Source organism: Amyelois transitella, chromosome 5 (genome assembly GCF_032362555.1).
Source record: "Amyelois transitella isolate CPQ chromosome 5, ilAmyTran1.1, whole genome shotgun sequence".
Classification (NCBI taxonomy): domain Eukaryota; kingdom Metazoa; phylum Arthropoda; class Insecta; order Lepidoptera; family Pyralidae; genus Amyelois; species Amyelois transitella.
The window spans coordinates 43,951-63,825 of record NC_083508.1 but is presented as its reverse complement, the minus strand read 5'-3'; the positions used below and the strand labels follow the sequence as shown (position 1 = coordinate 63,825).

The 19,875-nt window shown below is 38.0% G+C and overlaps 3 protein-coding genes across 3 annotated transcripts; 2 read left to right on the top strand and 1 right to left on the bottom strand.

The window, feature by feature from the left end:
* Positions 1 to 2,343: 2,343 nt before the first annotated feature.
* On the top strand, positions 2,344 to 13,206 carry LOC106140412 (lens fiber major intrinsic protein). Its single transcript, XM_013341997.2, has 5 exons — positions 2,344 to 2,805; positions 5,968 to 6,245; positions 7,231 to 7,476; positions 7,893 to 7,973; positions 8,214 to 13,206. Exons 1-5 carry the CDS (start codon positions 2,793 to 2,795, stop codon positions 8,343 to 8,345), a joined length of 750 nt encoding a protein of 249 aa, XP_013197451.2. The 5' UTR covers positions 2,344 to 2,792; the 3' UTR covers positions 8,346 to 13,206.
* LOC106140413 (ubiquitin-conjugating enzyme E2 S) lies at positions 13,202 to 15,672 on the bottom strand. The gene is made up of 3 exons (XM_013341998.2): positions 15,206 to 15,672; positions 14,033 to 14,373; positions 13,202 to 13,495 (listed from the first exon to the last, which is right to left on the bottom strand). The coding sequence occupies exons 1-3, from the start codon at positions 15,351 to 15,353 to the stop codon at positions 13,295 to 13,297; spliced, it is 690 nt and encodes a 229-aa protein (XP_013197452.1). The 5' UTR covers positions 15,354 to 15,672; the 3' UTR covers positions 13,202 to 13,294.
* A 932-nt stretch (positions 15,673 to 16,604) lies between these two features.
* LOC106140411 (uncharacterized) lies at positions 16,605 to 19,388 on the top strand. Its single transcript, XM_013341996.2, has 2 exons — positions 16,605 to 17,073; positions 17,313 to 19,388. The coding sequence occupies exons 1-2, from the start codon at positions 16,832 to 16,834 to the stop codon at positions 17,956 to 17,958; spliced, it is 888 nt and encodes a 295-aa protein (XP_013197450.2). The 5' UTR covers positions 16,605 to 16,831; the 3' UTR covers positions 17,959 to 19,388.
* The last annotated feature ends 487 nt before the right edge of the window (positions 19,389 to 19,875 follow it).

The window sequence follows — 19,875 nt, the reverse complement described above, 5'->3', positions numbered from 1 at the left end:
TATCCCACCACCAACCCTTGGCTCTGCGGATATTCCAATTATTTGAGCCTAATCGCGAGTGACATCATGCTCTTCTTTTATGTCGTCAACAAGACATCCTTTTTTGACTCCCTACAAGTCCTATTTAGTGTCCTTTTCATTCTGTATCATTTCTTATCTTTAGTAAACCATTGCTCACGAATAACATCACTTTGTTACCTATTACTTCCATAAATGAATCAGCAAACGAGTCCACATCTTCACTGCTCGTCGTCTCCTTGGATGTCTCCAAATAAAGTGAATATCTACCACTCCGTTGCTAACGAAGGCAATGAACGAATAACGAATGAATGAATGCGTCACAAAGTGAAGCATAGACTCGCCAGAGGGCGCCATTAACACTGTTGCGCTCTTAATCCGCTAGATGGCGCTTATTTTCCGGATCAATACCATATCCATACCAATGACTCTACAACTCCGTCAAATAATTTACAACAAAAACAATGATTACCACTTGTCAATATCCGGTAGTATTTATTACTCATTGGTGATCTCAAGTTTTTGAAGTAGAAGAAATCTTATCAAAATAATTTTAATCCAAATTAATCTCCATTTTAATGATACCCGAATGTTCACAAGTACTTATCGACCAAAGGTCTGTTGACTCTGTTGTGAACTATTGAAATGAATCTATTTTTGATAATTATCAGACTAAGAAGAGGCATCAAAACAAAGCTACTAATGACTTCATAATTTAAATGTACGGCACGAAAAATATGACCAAGACACCGCCGTCCCAAGTTACTACTTACAATATTTACACAGCAGTGATTGCTATTCCAAATGCATACCATTATGTAATTTTATCACGTAGTTCAATTAGCTGTTCAATATGTATTGGTGCTTGATAATAATGTATGTGCTGTGGTGTATGATGTGCGGGAGGGTCGCGGGTCGGCAGATAGCGAGGTTATCATGAGCTGCTCTTCAGGAATATTCTATGTTCCTTGTCAGCCGCCAGATCATAGCTCCCACGTTATGCGCTCTAATAGGTACATGATTTAGATAGATAGGCACCAACCTGAGGCTTGACAATGAAAAACAAAGTGGCTAACAGGCAAAAAAATATATTATATTTATATACTAGCTGTGCCCGCGACTTCGTCCGCGTGGAATTGTTATTTTGGGCATCATTGAAGCCCTCAAGGATGAATAATTTTCCCCGTTTTTTTCACATTTTCCATAATTTCTTCGCTCCTAATAGTTACAGCGTGATCTTATATAGTCTAAAGCTTTCCTCGATAAATGGTCTATTCACCAAAAAAACCTATTTTACCTGACCTGGTTGCAAGTATACCATCATCCTCCTCGCATTTCTCCCGGTTGCAACTTTGCCTAACTGGAAAAGAACCCAGAACTTCGCAAATGACCAGGATCCTGGATTGGGTGAGCCAGGTTTTTACGATTAAGTAAGAATATCGATTAATACTAAGGCTCATTAATCATTAGTTAATAGCCGTGGAAAAATTGTTTTATTCCGGTAAATTAACCGTTCCACCAACGCGCTCTAATCGACTGTAAGAAAGAATCAAGTATCTTTATAAGATCAACCAAAACATGTAAATGAATATGGCAGGTGGCACGGCGACACATTAGAGGCCGCTATGAATTAGAGATCTATGCCGAGATTGTGCGCGTATCATGCGTTATCGACACCACTCCCAACAAATCTGGCCACCGTTTGCCTTATCACCGACCTCTGTCGATTACCTCTTATCGAAAATGCGTTACTCTGTAGATATTTTCATATTTGACACAAACTATTTAAAGATTTTTATCATGTAAGTCATTTACCTACATGGCAGAAAACCGCTTTCATTTTTTTTATTTCCACGAGTTACGAGGTATAATGGTGCCCACTCTCACTGGCACATTACACAGCGACGGCGTAACGACACCGACAACCTGCCCGTGTGGTAAAGTGAATGCGGCTCTAAGATCGCAACAATGATAAGGAACTCTGGCCGAACTTCACGTGGCCAGTTAACATTACAATATTTAAAAACAATTAATTTATCTAGCTACGTAAGTAGATAAACAGTAAACGTAGGCAAGCCAAGCCCTCGAGATAATGAGTAGATTTATGAGCCGAATTCATAACATACCCGCATATATCCTGGTTGCTTCTTAGCAATAACAACTTCCTTCTGTTTTTGTGGCAAAGTGCGTGTAAACCTATCGCATAATTGTGGCTAAAGGTTATTTTTTACTTATATCCTAAAATAGATAATTACAGGTAAGGTTTCATTTAAATACATACTTATAGGTATACTGCAGTGTGAACATCTATCTGAACAGGGCGAAACCGAATTTATGGGGGATACTCGTAGATGTGCATGACTTTGAGATCGTACAAAATCTGTACCTCGAGGAAAATAATAATAAATTTCTGATACAACTAGGTACAAGTACAACAAACTTCAAGGAAATGTAGTAGTTAGTGCACAATCTCATCTCCGTGACGCAGCATATTCCCTTGTTTGTAAACAGTTAATTGTTTATGTATAAACAATTATATACTTTCCTTTGTCCCGCCTGTTGTAATTGTAAGCAAAATGTTTTCAATTGGAGAACGGTCGTACGGGGTCTGGTAAGGGACGTGTAGCGCGATAAAGCGCTTTATCAAGAGCTTGCCGAAGATCGAAGGCTAGGGGCTGGGGTCGGCGCGCCGCGTGCGCACAGTCCGCTCGCGGCGCTCGGCCTCCTCGCACCGCCGCGCGCGCCGCCTCTCACCTCTGGCGACAGCCGTCAACATGCCGCTCAACGGTCAGTACACGACGCCGCCCGCCCTCCATACATTAGACAATACTTACCAAAATAGCACACCCCATTCTTGACGTAGTGTCCGGATCCGGATTCCGAAATTAGACAGTCGGCAGAGAATTGTCACTGTGTAAAGTAGAGCTTTTGTGAATAGATACAAAAATGGAGCAGATTTTAGAAAAAAATACATCAGCATATCGCTTTACCCGTGCCCTCTTAGTTAGGTGATTGGTATCAATAATTATGTGGTTAACTGTGTTCTTGGTTTTGTTGTATGTCGATATTCATATCAGAAATAAATATAAATAAATAAATAAATATATACGGGACAAATTACACAGATTGAGTTAGCCTCGGGGTAAGTTCGAGACTTGTGTTACGAGATACTAACTCAACGATACTATATTTTATAATAAATACTTATATAGATAAACATCCAAGACCCAGGCCAATCAGAAAAAGTTCTTTTCTCCTCATGTCCTGGCCGGGATTTGAACCCGGGACCTCCGGTGTCACAGATAGTGCGTACCTACTACCGCTGCGCCACAGAGGCCGTCAAATACTTGATTTATATATTTTGCCTGTAACGATATCTCTTTTAGTTGTCATTGGTGAGAAAAATACTCATATTTGTGCCATGTGTTTGTTAGGTATTTTAATCCACTCATGTTTATGTTCACACACTCATGTTCATCACAATTCGTTTACCACTTTGGCACATATCATCAAGTTTGTTGTTATACAAATTAGTTCAAGTGTAAACTATTTGCAATTTATTTATTATGAGTATTTATGATACCCATTCTTCCAACAGTCTGTTACAATATGTAACGTGTTAAAATACCACGAAAACATCAATGATAAATTAAAAATTTACATAGAACACAGCTCATTACACCAAAGTGGCGGTCATGACCGGTCACGGAATGACAAGCGTTGCGCTCTCGAGTTTCATGAACTGCTGGGGTTGCTGGTCTAAAGGGAGATGATGATACGCCCTGATAGCATCACAGCGCGCGACCGGTCCTCGTCGAAGTCCGTCCATACGTCTACCATGTCGGTCGGCAGGTGTGACGGGTGCAGGGTTTATGAAAGGCACGTTACATATACTTTTCCTATTGTTGAGAAACCAAATACTTTTATGCAAAAATGATTCGCCGTGTGTGCTCCGAGCGTAACCCCATCGCTTCACCTTGCCCCACCTTGAACTGATAGCTATTGTTTCACGCTGCTGTTTTACGCCCCTTTATTTTTTATTAAGTATTTATTAGTCTTATTTCTACAAATTGAACTCATTGTGTATAATATGGCTAACGCAAATAATTCTTGCACTTTTGTCCTCTTGCCTTTGCACAGCACAGGACTTGAGGGATAAGATCCTGAGATTAGTTAGGTTAGTAAATGGAAACGGAGTGGTAAAAGTCTCATACAGTGTAACCCCATCACAGATTGAATGCGATCCGCCGCGTATTGATCCAGTATTCCGCGCCCGCATATTTAGGGGACATGCGTAGTTTCATAGATTTCATACCAAATAACATATTACTATCCAATGTTTTCATCTAAAGCTGTTATTGCCCAATCATATATCGATAAAAAATCATGTACACTGATACATACATAATTCACGCCTCTTTCCCGGAGGGGTAGGCAGTGACTACAGTCTTTCCACTTGCCACAATCCCTGCATACCTACTTCTTTCGCTTCATCCACATTCATACCTCTTTATGCAAGCTCGTCTGTTTTGGGTACCGTTGACCTGACCTTTTGCCAGAAAGTCTACTTTACACTAACAGTTTATTTACTTTTCTCAATATTTGTAGGAATCATAATTTTCGCATTGGTCGGTTTTCAATAGAACACGTCTTATAAAACTTCACGGGAGTGAAGTAGCCAGATATCGGGATCCCAAAACAGTTGTCAATTATATACTGAGGTAGTTATTTCTTCTGTGGCCGTTATCGAGTGGTATTTCCATCTTATTGCACTATAATTATGAGCGGGATATTGTTTTGGTTTGTCATTATAAAATTATAAAACAGCCGACGCAATAATTGCGCGAACAACTGGTTCCGTGACCTTAGATAAATCAATTATTTTAACGAACATTAGAATGTATATTGCGTGTGTCGAAATCAATAACATTATAATATTTTAGATGTTTCGATAACCTATTGGCTATTTTAAAAATATCATAATTCCTAATTAATTAGTTATTTAGTCGCAATATCATACTTGATGCCCTACGCTTATTTTTTTATAAACAAAATAAGCGTATATCTAGATGTTGAGAGAAAGATCTGATAATCAAGATTTTTCTGTCTCAATTTAAGTACTTACATACTTAATACAACTGAATAAATAAGGTTGATCAACAATGCCGTGAGGTTAATGAAATGTATTAAATAAAGTGTTTACGGAATTCCTTCACGTTTATAGGTGCATGTACTGCGCAGTACACATTGCTCTGACAAATGTGACTATAAAACGGCAAAATCTACCTCATTATTAAATTTCGTTGTAGGAAATTACGTGATTGTGAAAGGATGGATTTCCAATTTTCTGTACATACATACATACATATGGTCACGTCTATATCCCTTGCGGGGAAGACAGAGCCAATAGTCTTGAAAAGACTGAATGGCCACGTTCAGCTATTTGGCTTAATGATAGAATTGAGATTCATATAGTGACAGGTTGCTAGCCCATCGCCTAAAAAAGGATCCCAAGTTTGTAAGCCTTTCTCTTAGTCGCCTTTTACGACATCCATGGGAAAGAGATGGAGTGGTCCTATTCTTTTTTGTATTGGTGCCGGGAACCACACGGCACAATTTTCTGTAGTTTCAAAAATTCTAGATTACTGTGACGTTTGATCATTCTGATTCTGATTTTCAGTTGCATAGCGTAGCTGGGCTCTTAGATCAAGTATTATAAATGTATGCCCACAAAAAATATCGATCCCGTCTAACATCTGCACATACTCGTAAGTCCACCATTTCCTCGTATGCCGTGCAGTTCCCGGCACTTTAGAATAGGCCCAGTCCATCTCTTTCCCGGGATATCGTAAAAGGCGACTCAGAGATATGGGCTATTTTAATCTCAATTCTATCATTAAGACAAACAACTTATGCTATAAAATAAGCCGTGTTACTCGCATGTTTCAGATAGAGATGTGTCGTGGGTCGGGCGGTGGTGGCGGCCGCTAGTAGCCGAGCTGCTGGCCACGGCGCTGCTGGTGCTGCTGGGGCTGGCGTCCGCGCTGCCGGTGCGCGCGCCGCCGCCGCTCACGCACCCCGCGCTCGCCTTCGGCTTCATCATCGTGGTGAATGCGCACGTGTTCGGGCCCATCTCCGGCGCGCACATGAACCCCGCCATCTCTCTAGCCGCCGTGCTGTATGGACAGATGGAAGTCATAGTCGCGCTAGCGTACTTCGTCGCTCAGGTTACTCGCGTTGTTATACAAATACTTAGGTGCATGACATATCTGAAAGTTATAAAATCAGAACCGTATACTAAACTAACTACTAAGAATTCCCGGCAAACGACTTGACAATAGTCTAGTCGTTTGCCGCGAATTCTTTTTTTTTTTTGATGACCGATTTTAGTTCCCTACGAATTTCAAAATTCCTTTCCATTCCGTATCACTTCATATCTTTGGTTACCATTGCTTATGAAGTACTTCATTTTCCAATCATGAATCAACAAAATAGGCCATGTCTTTAGGGTTCAGCGTCTCCAACCATAATCTCCAACTGAAGTGAATCTTAACTATTTCGTTACCCGAACGAAGTCAACTAACGAATGAATGAATACGTCACAAACTGAAGCACACTCGCAAGAGGGCGCCACCGATACTGCTGCACTGTAAATCCGCTAGAGGGCGTCCTTGTTCTGAATTAATTCCATATGTACATATACATACATACATACATAAAATCATGTACACAGGCACAGCTAGTATTATACATATATATTATGTATAATACTAGCTGTGTTCGCGACTTCGTCCCGCGTGGAATAGTTATTATGGCCAACATTGAAGCCCTCAAGGGTGAATAATTTTCCCGTTTTTTTCACATTTTCCATTATTTCTTCGCTCCTAAAGCCTTCCTCGATAAATGGTCTATTCAACACAAAAATAATTTTAAAATTTGAACCAGTAGTTCCTGAAATTAACGCGTTTAAGCAAACAAACTCTTCAGCTTTATAATATTAGTATAAGTATATAGGTAATATAATTTCAGGCTCCGACATGCTTAAAAAGTGGTGTTTTTTATTCGTTGTTCGAATGTCGATGGCGACTATGTATTCGTCGCATAAATTTATGTCTCTGAATATGCTGAAACCCAAACACAAATATGCAATCGCAACAAATCTGTTGGATTTAATTAAACATGGTTGAATACTAGTATGTATGTTGATTGCAGACCATCGGCGCTCTCCTGGGCTTCGGCGCGCTGGTGTGGATCGCCCCGGCGGAGGCGCTGCGGGGCGCGGCGGGCTGCACGGTGCCGGCGGGCGGCGCGGCGGCGGGCGCGGCGCTCGAGGCGCTGCTCACGGCGCTGCTGGCGCTGCTGGCGTGCGCGTGCTGGGCGGCGCACGACCCCGCCCGCCCCGACCACACCGTGCCCCTCAAGTTCGGCTTGGGCGTCGCGGGACTCATCTACGCTGGGGTGGGTCATGTATACTCGTACATACATCATCCTTCTGGCGTTAGTCACTCGATTGGATCATGGACACATCAGTTACCCGTTGACACTCTCTCTCATCTCTGCGTATTCCCGGTTGCACCCTCCACAGAAGTGTTTCGGGGCCTGGAGTCCGCCTATATTTGTAAATAGACGTTCGGTAAAAATGCTGCAGCTTAGTATGTTCAACCGCTTCTACACAAGCGCTTTGGAAGCGGTAGTAGATATAATTTGTATTCAATGTTTAATTGGAAGACTTAACAGAATCAGCCTTAAGGAAAACCGAATTTAGAAACATTTTGACTAACTTTTGTTTTGGGTGAGAAAGGAAATTAATTTTTCGTTAAAAATTGTGAAATATTGCATGGCGTCCAAGATTGAAGCCAGTGGTTGTCTTGCAGGGCCCCATGACGGGCGCCAGCCTCAACCCGGTGCGATCCCTCGCGCCCGCCGTCTTCATGAACGAGTGGACTCATCACTGGGTACGTATACTCTTATACCAGTCACAGAGTACCTTAATCAATTCTCTCATACGTCTACTACTTCACTACTAGATAATTTATCAAATCACACACACATTTTCATAATTTGATTCATCGTAGGTAAATACACCGAACATTCCAAAAACTCATTTCCATCATCTACCACCCTTCCCATCAACGCCACTGTATAATCGTCTAGATGTAAAGCTACCGCTGCAATAAAAGGAATGTTGTGTGCAGGTGTACTGGGTGGGTCCGCTGGGCGGCGCGGCGCTGGCGGCGCTGTGCCACCGCTTCGTGCTGCGCCCGCGCGCGCCGCCGCCCGCGCGCCGCGCCGACCAGCTGCCGCTCCGCGACAAGCCGGCCGCGTGACGCCCGCGCCGCTAGCTACTCAACTCACCGCTTCCGCTCTCTGATAAAGCGAGTGCGTTACCGCAGCAAAATGTAGACAGTTTTCTACAAACCTGTGGGGTTATTGACACACTTAAATAAGACAAATGTGCGTAAATAACTCCTGTTAAAAGTTAAAAGTCTCTTGTGTTAGAATAACAAATGACGTTGTTCGTTTTTATGTCATCCTATTCTATTTTTATTTTCTAATATTATAAATGGGAAAATTTGTAAGAATGTGTGGATGTGTGCTTGTTACTCTATCACGGAAAAACTGAACAGTTTTTCATAAAACTTCTCGTAGGTAAGCTTAGATATTGGAATAACATTATAAGTAATTTGTTTACTTAACTGTATGCTATTAAATGAATACGCATGCTGTGTTCGTTCATAGAAGGATGTTGAAATTTAAAAACATGTATAATTTTGCTTGTCATGATAAGAGTATCATTGTATCAAACAGTTTGCAAACCATAAAAATAACGTTGAAAAAAACTTATAATTTAGCTTAAAGGCGAACGAAATTGCGAGCATACAGTAAGTAGTATATAGCGATTATATAGATTCATTCGGAAAAAACTGAGTTTTTTTATTTTTATCAGGAAATGTTTTCCAGTTTTGAAAACTACAAATTTCACGATTTTTGTGTACGGTTCAAAATGCATATCTACATTTTGCTGCCGTGGTAACGCACCGGTCTCCATGTTGGTATCTTTTATTTACTGTCAATAAACAGTTAAACGTCAGAAAATTAAGGTAGCACACATCAAAGTTTTTGCACCTAGTAAGTGGCTATTCTAGGACAGTGCTTTCTGTGTATACATAAACATCTCAGGCTTATTAAATGTAAATAGTTTGATGAACTAAGACCGATAGAACACACGATAAAACAATTCAAGTTCATAATTACTTATGTAGCTGCAGGAACTGTTAACGTAAAAAAATATATTTAGCAATGGACTGAAGGTAAAACTCATATACATATGTAGGTAATTGGGATAAACGTGTGCTTGTACAAACTTACTGTGTACCGAATCATTTATAATCTTTTATCGCGGTTATCGAATCGAATTGTTAATATACAAAATTAACTTTAGGTAGGTATGTATCCGTAATGAGTAGGGTTTCCTGTTAACTAAGTTTCAGTTACCTTTAGGTATAATAACTTTTCTCCTCCTAAAATAATTAGGAGTGCATTCTCTAGCAGTCTTTGCTCACACTAATAAGAATGTTTACACAACATAACATTTTCTTACATATTTTTTTATTATGTTATCGCCATACAAATCAAATAAAAAGACTGATGTACAATTATTATTGTGTATAAACTCCATAATGAGTACCTAGTTGTGAACAGACTACCTGTAGTTTTGGACTGGATTGGCGATTTGCCTTCTAGATAGGAATATTACTTAGGTACATAAACTTAATAAACAAACTGCACCTTGCTGTAATCACAACCATATTAAGTAATAGCAATTTTGTCACCCAATGGGTAATATCGCTATAAGTATGTGTAGATATACTTACTCATAGTATAGAGAACTTTTAGATGTCTAGAATAAATTTTAGATTTATACGTTTGTTAAATCGATGATGCATGCATTTATTTATTCACTTTACTGAAACTTGTAAAGAAAGATAATGTTCTATGAAGTAAAACTGCACTTATTCTAAATAATCACTGCACTTATATATTTGTACTCATTGACATTTAATGTGTTATATAAATTACAAAATTAATATGAACTTAAAACATTTGTACTAAGATATATTTAAAAACGTAGTTCCCGCGTCATTCTCTTTCTTTTTTATAATATATTTTTTTTATAAGTGGCCAGTTCTAACCTTTTTCAATCTGTTGCTTATTTCAAAGAGGTTGCGTGATTGTATTTTCAAACATACCCGCCGGCAAGGACATCTATTGCAGAGATGTCCTTAAAAATCACAACATGCTAAATGGGACATCACTAACTATTTATGTCTTACTTAGTTACATAAAATGTTTAATCTAATCGTACTTGCTTCTCATTATTGTATCATATCCTTGAAAAAATTAACAATATCCATATAAATGCTATAAATACTTATTCCTGAATCTGTACATCATGATTAGGATGGAAAGGCATTAAGCCAGAAATGATCCATCCAAAACTAGTATTTTGAGCTATTAAAGAGTTTGACGGGTTTCTTTTTATTCCATTTTTTATAATAAAACCGTAAACATTACTACCAAGTAACAAATCAATGTCTTTAGAAATATTAAATTCAGGATCAGCTAAGTAATGATGCTCTAAGTTCCATCTTAAACAGTTTAAATGTATATCTTGTTCTGGTAAAGGTGATGTTACTTTAGGGACGACATAAGCATTCACATTTAATTTGAAAGTAGGATCAACTCTAGACTTTAAGGTGATTTGAACCATGTACTTTACCTCTGTAGACATTTTGTTACCTAAGCTAAATATATTTCTATGGACTGGTATTTTTTTTAAATGTAATCGTTGAACAGCAGCCTCAGTTATGAAACAGGCTTGTGAGCTTTGGTCTATTAAGGTCCTTATTTGATTATGTACATTATCTTTTGACTTAACGGTTACTAAAGCAGTAGGTAGTAAAACATTTGATGGTTTATATTTTTTATCATTATTATGATCAGATGGACTATTTGGAACTATAGAATAATTATAATTTCCTTGTACGTTATGATGTAAAAGAGAATGGTGTCGCTGATGACAAATTCGACATGTACTTGGTTTCCTACACTCGGATATAATATGGTTACCACCTAAACAATTTATACATATGTTGTTATTATTTACAAAATCTTGTCTATCTTCTAAAGAAAGCTTTACAAATTTTTTACAAAAACACAACTTATGTTTTTCGGAGCAAAACTCACAATGTCTATATGTAAGATTTACAGTTAACATGCACTTTGTTACGTGAGAAGGTGAGCTACTGGCCTGATTTTCGTTCTCTAAATTTTCTAATGCTCTGAAACGTTTTTCTATAAAATGTTGAAAGTGTTTTAATTTCGGCAATTCATTCGAACCCAGATCAAAAGTGTACAGCTCCCACTCCTTTCGAGTCTCTGGGTCCAGCTTTTCGGAAACTATATGGATTATAATTGGATCCCAGGTACTCACGTCTACATCTAAATTAAGAAGTGCACTTAGGCAATCATTAGTTGTATCCAAAATACCTTTCAACAAATCTCCCGACTCAATTTTCATACACTTCTGATTGAACAACCTTTTCAGAATGCAGTTAATAAGGTATTTTTTGTTGTTATAACGTTTTTCTAACTTTTCCCAGCATTGAGTGTAATTTTCATTGGTTATAGGTGTGTGCCTGACCAGCTTTTCGGCTTCTCCTGTTAGGTAGCTTTTAAGATAGTGTAGCTTTTGTAAATCATTAAGTGAATTATTGTTGTGAATTAGAGAAAGAAAAAGATTTCGAAATGTTGACCATTCTGAATAGGCCCCTGAAAACATAGGAATGCAAATCTTTGGTAGTTTTATCACGGGATTTGCATGAACAACAGAGTTATTTTTCGATTCGGCTAAGGCAGAGGCTGAAGCGTATTGCTTAAGAATTATCATGAACTGTGTTTTACAAATAATGAATGCTTCCTCAGTCTTTTCGTACATAGAATTACATACATATTCTGTGTTATACAATTGTTCTTGTTCTACGAAACTATAAAGTTTAACATCGTTATCTTTAAACAAATTCCAATTTTGTTCTAGATTATTTATTCTAACTTCAATTTGTTCTTGCGATAGTTGTTCTCTAGGAAAGTTTTTTAAATTAGTAAGAGCTTTTTCAATTAATAGTTTAAGGCGCTTCTGAACATTAATCAAAACCTCCATATTTACATCGATCTAAGTACTTCTATTAACTAAACCTAGGTTGGTAAGTATATTAAAAAGAAAATGAAAAGAAATTGTCTTTAAAAACTGTTCTCATTAACTAATATTGAAGCGATCTTGATGACTTCCTTAAACTAAACCACAGATCTTCTTTAAACACACACGACTGTTCAGAAAAAATCAGTTATTATACGTAGAAATGAGCGATGATTATACTTCACTGACTGTAGACGAGTTCCTGTTGGACATTGATGTTGCAAAACTGATCACGGCTTTGTATTCCAGTTGTCGCTTTGCGTATAGAAACATATATGATGTCATCTATTTATTACGGTGGAAAGCAGCTCAATTAAGTCAGAGCGGGATTTTTTTGCTGCAGAAACTAATTTGGTTGAGGTGTAAAATTAGCTGGAAATTATTTGGCTCGATTGAGGACCAATGTTAAATCGATGATGCATGCATTTATTTATTCACTTTACTGAAACTTGTAAAGAAAGATAATGTTCTATGAAGTAAAACTGCACTTATTCTAAATAATCACTGCACTTATATATTTGTACTCATTGACATTTAATGTGTTATATAAATTACAAAATTAATATGAACTTAAAACATTTGTACTAAGATATATTTAAAAACGTAGTTCCCGCGTCATTCTCTTTCTTTTTTATAATATATTTTTTTTATAAGTGGCCAGTTCTAACCTTTTTCAATCTGTTGCTTATTTCAAAGAGGTTGCGTGATTGTATTTTCAAACAACGTTATTTTGGGAGATTATTGTCATACAAATGTTTTCCACTCAGTTATCCGAATATTATTCGAAATCCTATGAAAAACGTTGTGTTATTGGAAATAGTCTTAATAATAACTTCAGGCTGGAATATAGAACGAGATAATGTACTTGAACTCTGTAATCGTGATCGTAAGGCGAAAATATTAGATAAGGCAATAAAAAGTAAATAATATGATATACCGATTTATTTATTGAACATATTTTCATTATGATTAAGTTTAACATTCGACAAAACATTCTAAATCCTAAGAGAGCGGTGTCGCTCATAAGCGCTTCAGTATCCGCCGCCGGTCCCTGGCGGGCGCGCGTCGCTCGCGCTTGGCGCTCGGGCCGCTCTCCGCCGCGCCCCCCGCGCCCCCCGCACCCCCCGCACTCCCCGCGCCGCCCGCGCTCGCTCCGCTCGAGCCGCTCTCGGCGGCGGGCCGCGCCTCCGGCTCCAGCGCTGACCCGTCGGCAGCTTCTCGCTGAAATCGATAACAAACTTGATCGTAATGATCTTCAAGGAGTCTGGGGTCCACCTGTCAACACGATCTTTTATGGAACCCAACCCAGTTTGGATCATGGTTACACATTCTATTAGTATTTACGCGACTCTTAGCTTAATGTACACTGTGAGAAATAAAGACGATGTCCATATGTAGGTATATGTTACTTATTCAATTGTTTAAATGTGCTGGTTTTCTTCCTGCACAACGTATTAACACAAACACAAAATAAAAAAGATGTCGTAAAAGGCAACTAAGGGATAGGCTTACACACTTGGGATTCTTTTTTTAGGCGATGGGCGCCTGTCACTATTTGAATATCAATTCTATCATTAAGCCAAAGAGCTGAGCGTGGTGTATCAGTCTTTTCAAGACTGTTGGCTCTGTCTACCACCAAGGGATATAGACTTGACCATATGTATGTATGTATGTATACTTAACAAGATGTCGTCCGCGACTTGGTACACTTGATTGAATAGATTGTATCAAATATTAGTTGCATGTTTACTGGAGTACCTTGTGGTGCGCGTCGGGGCGGGCGTGGATGTCGGCGAGCAGCTTGGCGCGCGCGAAGTAGTCGTCGTACTTGTCGCGCAGCAGCGCCGCCGCCTCCGCGTTGAGCGCCGACTCCGCGTTGGGCGCGATCAGCAGGCACTTGACGGCCAGCAGCGCGTGCTCCAGCCCCAGCTCCGGCCGCCAGTCGCGCTTCAGCGTGTTGACGCACACCTCGCCCGTGCTGGGCGACACGTTCGGGTGGAAGATGCGCGTCAGGAAGAAGGCGCGCGGCGGCGCGGCCGGGAACTCGCGGCCCAGCACCAGCCGCACGCGGAACACGCCGCCCGCGTACGGCGTATCCGCTGCGCCGCACAAACAATCACAATATGTTAAACCCTGCTCTTCAACAAACAACAATTTGCTTATGTGTGTTATTATAATTAAACCACACAACCCTATCCAAGTTTGCTTCATTGGCAAGCTCTTTAATGTTAAAAGTGTGCACTGCATTTGTGCAACTTTGCTCAATGAATTTGAATTGATAACAGTTACAAAAAAATCTATCAGCTTTTTGGTCAAACACGATTTTAACCATTCTATTTGTAAAAAATAATAAGAAGCACTTTTAAATTTGTAAATGCATGGCAACAGTTACAACAGGCACAATAATATTAACCAAATCCAAGTTTTACTTAAAGGAAGTATTAGGTATGTTACAATTATTAAGATCCATGACACCACTACAAAAACTTATTATGATTATTTCACTTACATATCCACATCAAATAAATATAATTTGTCGTACACATAATTTAACACCTAGCCTGACAGGTCTTCCATTGGTGCGTGGTCGAGCCAAAACATTACTGCTGCTACAGACTTATACATTTCCGATTTCTTGTTTGAGGCAACGGGCTAGCAAACTGTTTCTACTTGAATCTCAATTATATCATAAAGCCAAACATAGGCATAAAGGCACATACACAATGTGAAAATGTTGGTGTCTGCGTATTCCACTTAACTAACTTGAATGTTTCAAACAAAAATGTAGACTCTTACAAGGTAGGTATATTTACTAGTGCCATCCCCTAGTCCCAATGGTAAGAGGCTTTCTTGATTGGATGAACCAGGTAGTAATTTCTGTATTTTGTTTTGTATACTATGAGTTTAAATACAACAAAGTGATGTAGTTACCAGGACCGTCGATGTGCGCGACCACGTCGGTGAGGTCGTCGTCGCGCAGTACCAGCTTGACGCCGGCGGGAGGCTGCGCCGCCAGCCGCCGTAGCTCGCGCGACACCCCCCGCAGCACTTGCGGACACAAGTTCTCCACGTTCGACATCTCACCACACACTCTGTCCGGCTGACTCCACTCAAATCTTGCCCTTAGCTCCCCACACCATCACAAAACACTTCTCTATTTCCTCAACTGTCTTCTTGTCTATCTATTTTTCACAGATTCACATATGATTGTTAGACAACAAACCTAATATCTACATATAATAACTGTACTGATGTGAACCGATTATTAATTTTAATTTCTTTCTGAGCGGGTAATTTTATGGAACATAATAAATATCACATCAAAGAGCAAACCAAAAATCACAATAAATGCACAGATATTGTTTATTGTCTAAGACAATAATCTGCTCTTTGGTCTTGTCAACTACTATTGTTAATGTCAACGTCAACAAGCTGTCAAGTAAATTGCTCTGACCAAGGAGATTGGACATATTACTAGAGAACACACACAAAACTTGTTGTTGACGGACGTAAAGCAAAAATTTCGATTTCAGTATACAGACATCCCTAGCATTAATACGCTAAAACAATAATTTTTTTTCATTATGATTTAAGCGTTTAAAAATGATTTCTATATTAACCCTCCGCGTCAACAGTTGCATTATTTTCCATGTTATGTAAATAATTTTCTTGAACTGGATATAAAGAACACTGAAGATAACTGGATAAAAGAACGAAAAAACATAGAAGTACCTAATAACTCATGTATGAAATGATATTTTCGGGTCTTTAACGCCTCTTTTTGTTGTTTTTTATGAACAAGAATACCGCATATTTTCACTTAATAACGTAAGTAAGTAGCTTCGTAAGTGCCGTGTGGTTCCAGGCACCAATCCAAAAAGAATAGGACCACTCCATCTCTTTCCCACGGATGTCGTAAAAGGCGACTAAGGAAAGACAACCTGTCAGTATTTGAATTTTAATTCTATCATTAAGCCAAATAACTGAACGTAGCCATTCGGTCTTTTTAAGATTGTTGGCTCTGTCTACCCCGCAAGGGCTATAGACGTGATCATATGTATGTATGTATATAAGTAAGTAGCTTCGATAAGCAGGTATAGAAGCAGAGATACTATTTTCTTGAAGTTTGTAAGGATTACTGATTTGAAAACATTACTTATTTGGATCTGTGAATTTAAATGTAAATGCGATCAAAGCATGATCGAAGACACGTGAAACCCAACAAACAAAACACAAAAACGTAATACCTATGCTCGAAACTGTACATGAATAATTACGTACTGTCTGTCAATCAATGTCAAACGAGGCAGCTTATTTGAAAGCCGCATAATGCCATAGCCTTAAAGAAATCTCAGTAGAGTAAAGAGAGACTTGAATATACTCTGTTTACGAAGCCTCCCCATTTTATTTATTTAATAATAAACTCAGCTTACAAATAAATAAGTTCAAAGTACGTTCTCAAATAAAAAAAAAACCTTTGATTTGAGTTGTAAGTAACATATTTTATTGTCGAACAAAGCTCATTTGGTCCGATCAATCCTGAGAATATCTGGAAAAATGAACAAATATGGAAAAACTGCAGGAAATGCATTTAGATTAAGTATCTGCTTGAGAAGATTCTACACCGACGAGCGTCGACGATGCTACGTGTCGGTGTGGAGCGGCCTGCGCGTGCGCTGGTTGGCGCGGCGGCTGCGGCGGCTGTTCTCACTGTCCGGACACTTCTGCCTGCTGTCCGCCGGGCACCTGCTGCCACCCGACGAGTACCTTGCCTTACTGAGCCCGGATGACCTTGTAGAGTTAGTTTTGTCTATTTCCTTTACTTATATATTAATATGAGCATATTTACTGAGACTGAAACAGTTTTACTCGCTGTGTGCGGCACACAAGTTCGTTGTGAATGAATTGAGTATATTAATAAATAACTCTTCATTATTGCAAATTTTTCTTCCAATCTTAATATCAAATTAATTTTATATTTTTATACCCATGTTAACTACTGGCACAAAATGTATATTAAAAGTCTTTTAATTTGCAGGGCTGTACCTAAACACTATAAAATATTTGAAGATGAATCAGAGAGTGACGATGAAGAATTGTTTGATTTCAGTAAAAAGGAAACTCCTTCAAACACAATCAATGAAAATCACATAGATCATAATCTGCAAGAAACAAACAAACAAACAATTGAGAATGGATTAAATCAACAGAATGAAGAAAATAATCAAACCAATGTCGCATTGACACTACAAACATGCAATAATGCCATAACAAGCAAATGTTATATACCATTATCAAACTTGACAGAGCAAGACCAAAATAGCAGAAAAGCTGTAGAAAATAAAAAGTTTGAAGAGGTGGAAAATGAAAAGTTGGATGAAGTTAAAAGAAAAGCATTAGAATTACTGGACAATTGCATCACTCCCCCAAAAAGGAAAAGGAAGCGAGTTCGTCGACGAAAACAACATCTTGCCAATACTGGGCAGTCAGAGGGTGCAGAGGACACGTGTGAGGAGCCTCCCTCTTGTCAGCCACGCTCACGCAGTCATGAGTCTGAAGTTGTCAACACTGACAACACACAGGAAGAGAGCTCAGCTATGTTAGCAGACTCTGAAACACTGGTTGTGAGGAACACTGTAAGCCATGAGAGTCGTCCTGCCCGTATTGTGTATTCACTGTCCTAATTTACTTAAGTTTTATATTATTGCTGTTGCAACCAAACTAAGTAGGTATGTAAATTTATTTATTCAGATTGAGGTGCTTCCTGGTACTGAACAGTAATAAAAAAAATTCAAAACTTCAGTTAAATTAATAATTTTCCATGCAGGAGATTAGGGTCCTTGAAGTTTGGACATATTTAAGAATCTGTAATTTGAATCAGTATAATTCTAAAATATAGTAATGAGATTGAATGAGACATTAAATTGAAACATCTTTCTATGAGAAGTGTAGTTTTATTTTAAAAGTAGGTACATAATGGTTGAAATTTTGTAAAAGAACTCCAGTTAAAAGTCTGATTGTAAATCAACTAGCCTAGAATATTTTTCTCTGATGACAATATGTGTCAAAACATGTGTGCGTGAAGTTGACACAACAACTTCCAGCATATCAAAGTTTTGTAAGAGTTCTATTCGCATCCACAGTAGTTCTATAGTATATAGATCTATTGGTGTTCTTTGCAAAATGTATGATCTATGCGAAATACCCTGTTATCAAAAAAAAGTATGCTTCTGTTGATTTTTAGGAGATGCCTGGAATGTGGTTAAAGAACTTTATTTCTCAAAGAAATTTACATTTCACTTACAGAGAAAACATTTAAAGTAAATATGTACATTTGTTGGTGTGAGCATTCAAATACATATTTTCAATAAAATAAAAATAAGTCGGTAGTTGCGTATAAAGCGGCTCGCTGCTAACTTACTAAACACAAACGCAAGAACAAAACATTAGGATGTTCGCGCACTTACATTTACATGCATCACAAGTAACAATAGTAGAAAAAAAAAATGGTAAGTATTAATAAACTATATACTATAGATCATTTTCATAAGTAATTTATATCTTTTGAAATATACATGGGCTGATTGAAATATAATTAATTGTAATAAATTCGTTAGCAATGACAAGATAACAGATTTGTATTTATAAATAGCCTGTACTTGTGTATAGTTATATGCCCAATGTTTTCGAAACGATTTGAACAAAATTATAACGTTTAAGCTGCAGTTTGTGGGCGCCTTTAGTGGAATGACGAAGTCACGACGTCACTGGGACGGATTCAGTTAACATAATTTCACCTTAGTAAGAACGTAATTTTTTAATTTGGTTTTAAATATGTTATAATTTGATGTTCTTATTTCAAGTGGTAATTTATTGTACATGTTTACGCCTTCACATTTAATATTTTTTTTGCCGGATTTTGTCCGCATTTTTGGAGCATAAATATTATTGGAGCTTCTAAGTTGCCGCAATCCCAAATCCCTTTTGGTTTCAAAACTTAATTCAGAATGTAATTTCTTACAAATAATTTTTTTTATTAATATGCACGTATTGTAATAATATATTTGTTTTATTGTCATAAGTTTTGTTTTTTTGTATACTTCATTTGTTGGAGTGAAATAGTCATAGTTGAAAAGAATTTTTATAAGTTTATTTTGACTCCTTTGTATAGCTTTTAGTGACTTTTCAGCTGCGGATCCCCAAACTTCAATCAAATAATCTAGATGAGGCTTAACGAGCGCATAGTAAATAGTATATCTTATTTTGGGTGGGATGCACTTTGTCATTCCATATAATGAGCCAATAATTGCAGAAAGTTTAGATTTTAATTGACTTATTTGCGGTTTCCATGACAGTCCACTGTCGAGTATTAGTCCGAGATACTTTTCCGAGCCAGATTCTTTTATTTTCATATCATTTATAGTCAAAGTAGGATAATCATGTATTTTTTTATTTTAGGTTTGAAAATTTTGTAACTTGTTTTATCAACATTTATTGTGAGTAAATTAAATTGAAACCAGTTTTGCAGTTTGTTAAGGTCTTCTTGAGCTAATTTAATAATCTTTTCTAACGAGTGGCCAAAATAAAATACACACGTATCA

What these genes read in the sequence shown, in the direction of transcription:
- LOC106140412 (XM_013341997.2), top strand. An exon ending in TAGCGTACTTCGTCGCTCAG is followed by an intron (nt 6,246 to 7,230) that starts GTTACTCGCGTT and finishes TGTTGATTGCAG; the next exon opens with ACCATCGGCGCTCTCCTGGG. An exon ending in ACGAGTGGACTCATCACTGG is followed by an intron (nt 7,974 to 8,213) that starts GTACGTATACTC and finishes TGTTGTGTGCAG; the next exon opens with GTGTACTGGGTGGGTCCGCT.
- LOC106140413 (XM_013341998.2), bottom strand. Translation starts at nt 15,353, where the DNA reads ATGTCGAACGTGGAGAACTTGTGTCCGCAAGTGCTGCGGGGGGTGTCG. An exon ending in CGCGCACATCGACGGTCCTG is followed by an intron (nt 14,374 to 15,205) that starts GTAACTACATCA and finishes TGTGCGGCGCAG; the next exon opens with CGGATACGCCGTACGCGGGC. An exon ending in GCCCCGACGCGCACCACAAG is followed by an intron (nt 13,496 to 14,032) that starts GTACTCCAGTAA and finishes TATCGATTTCAG; the next exon opens with CGAGAAGCTGCCGACGGGTC.
- LOC106140411 (XM_013341996.2), top strand. Translation starts at nt 16,832, where the DNA reads ATGAACAAATATGGAAAAACTGCAGGAAATGCATTTAGATTAAGTATC. An exon ending in AGCCCGGATGACCTTGTAGA is followed by an intron (nt 17,074 to 17,312) that starts GTTAGTTTTGTC and finishes TTTAATTTGCAG; the next exon opens with GGCTGTACCTAAACACTATA.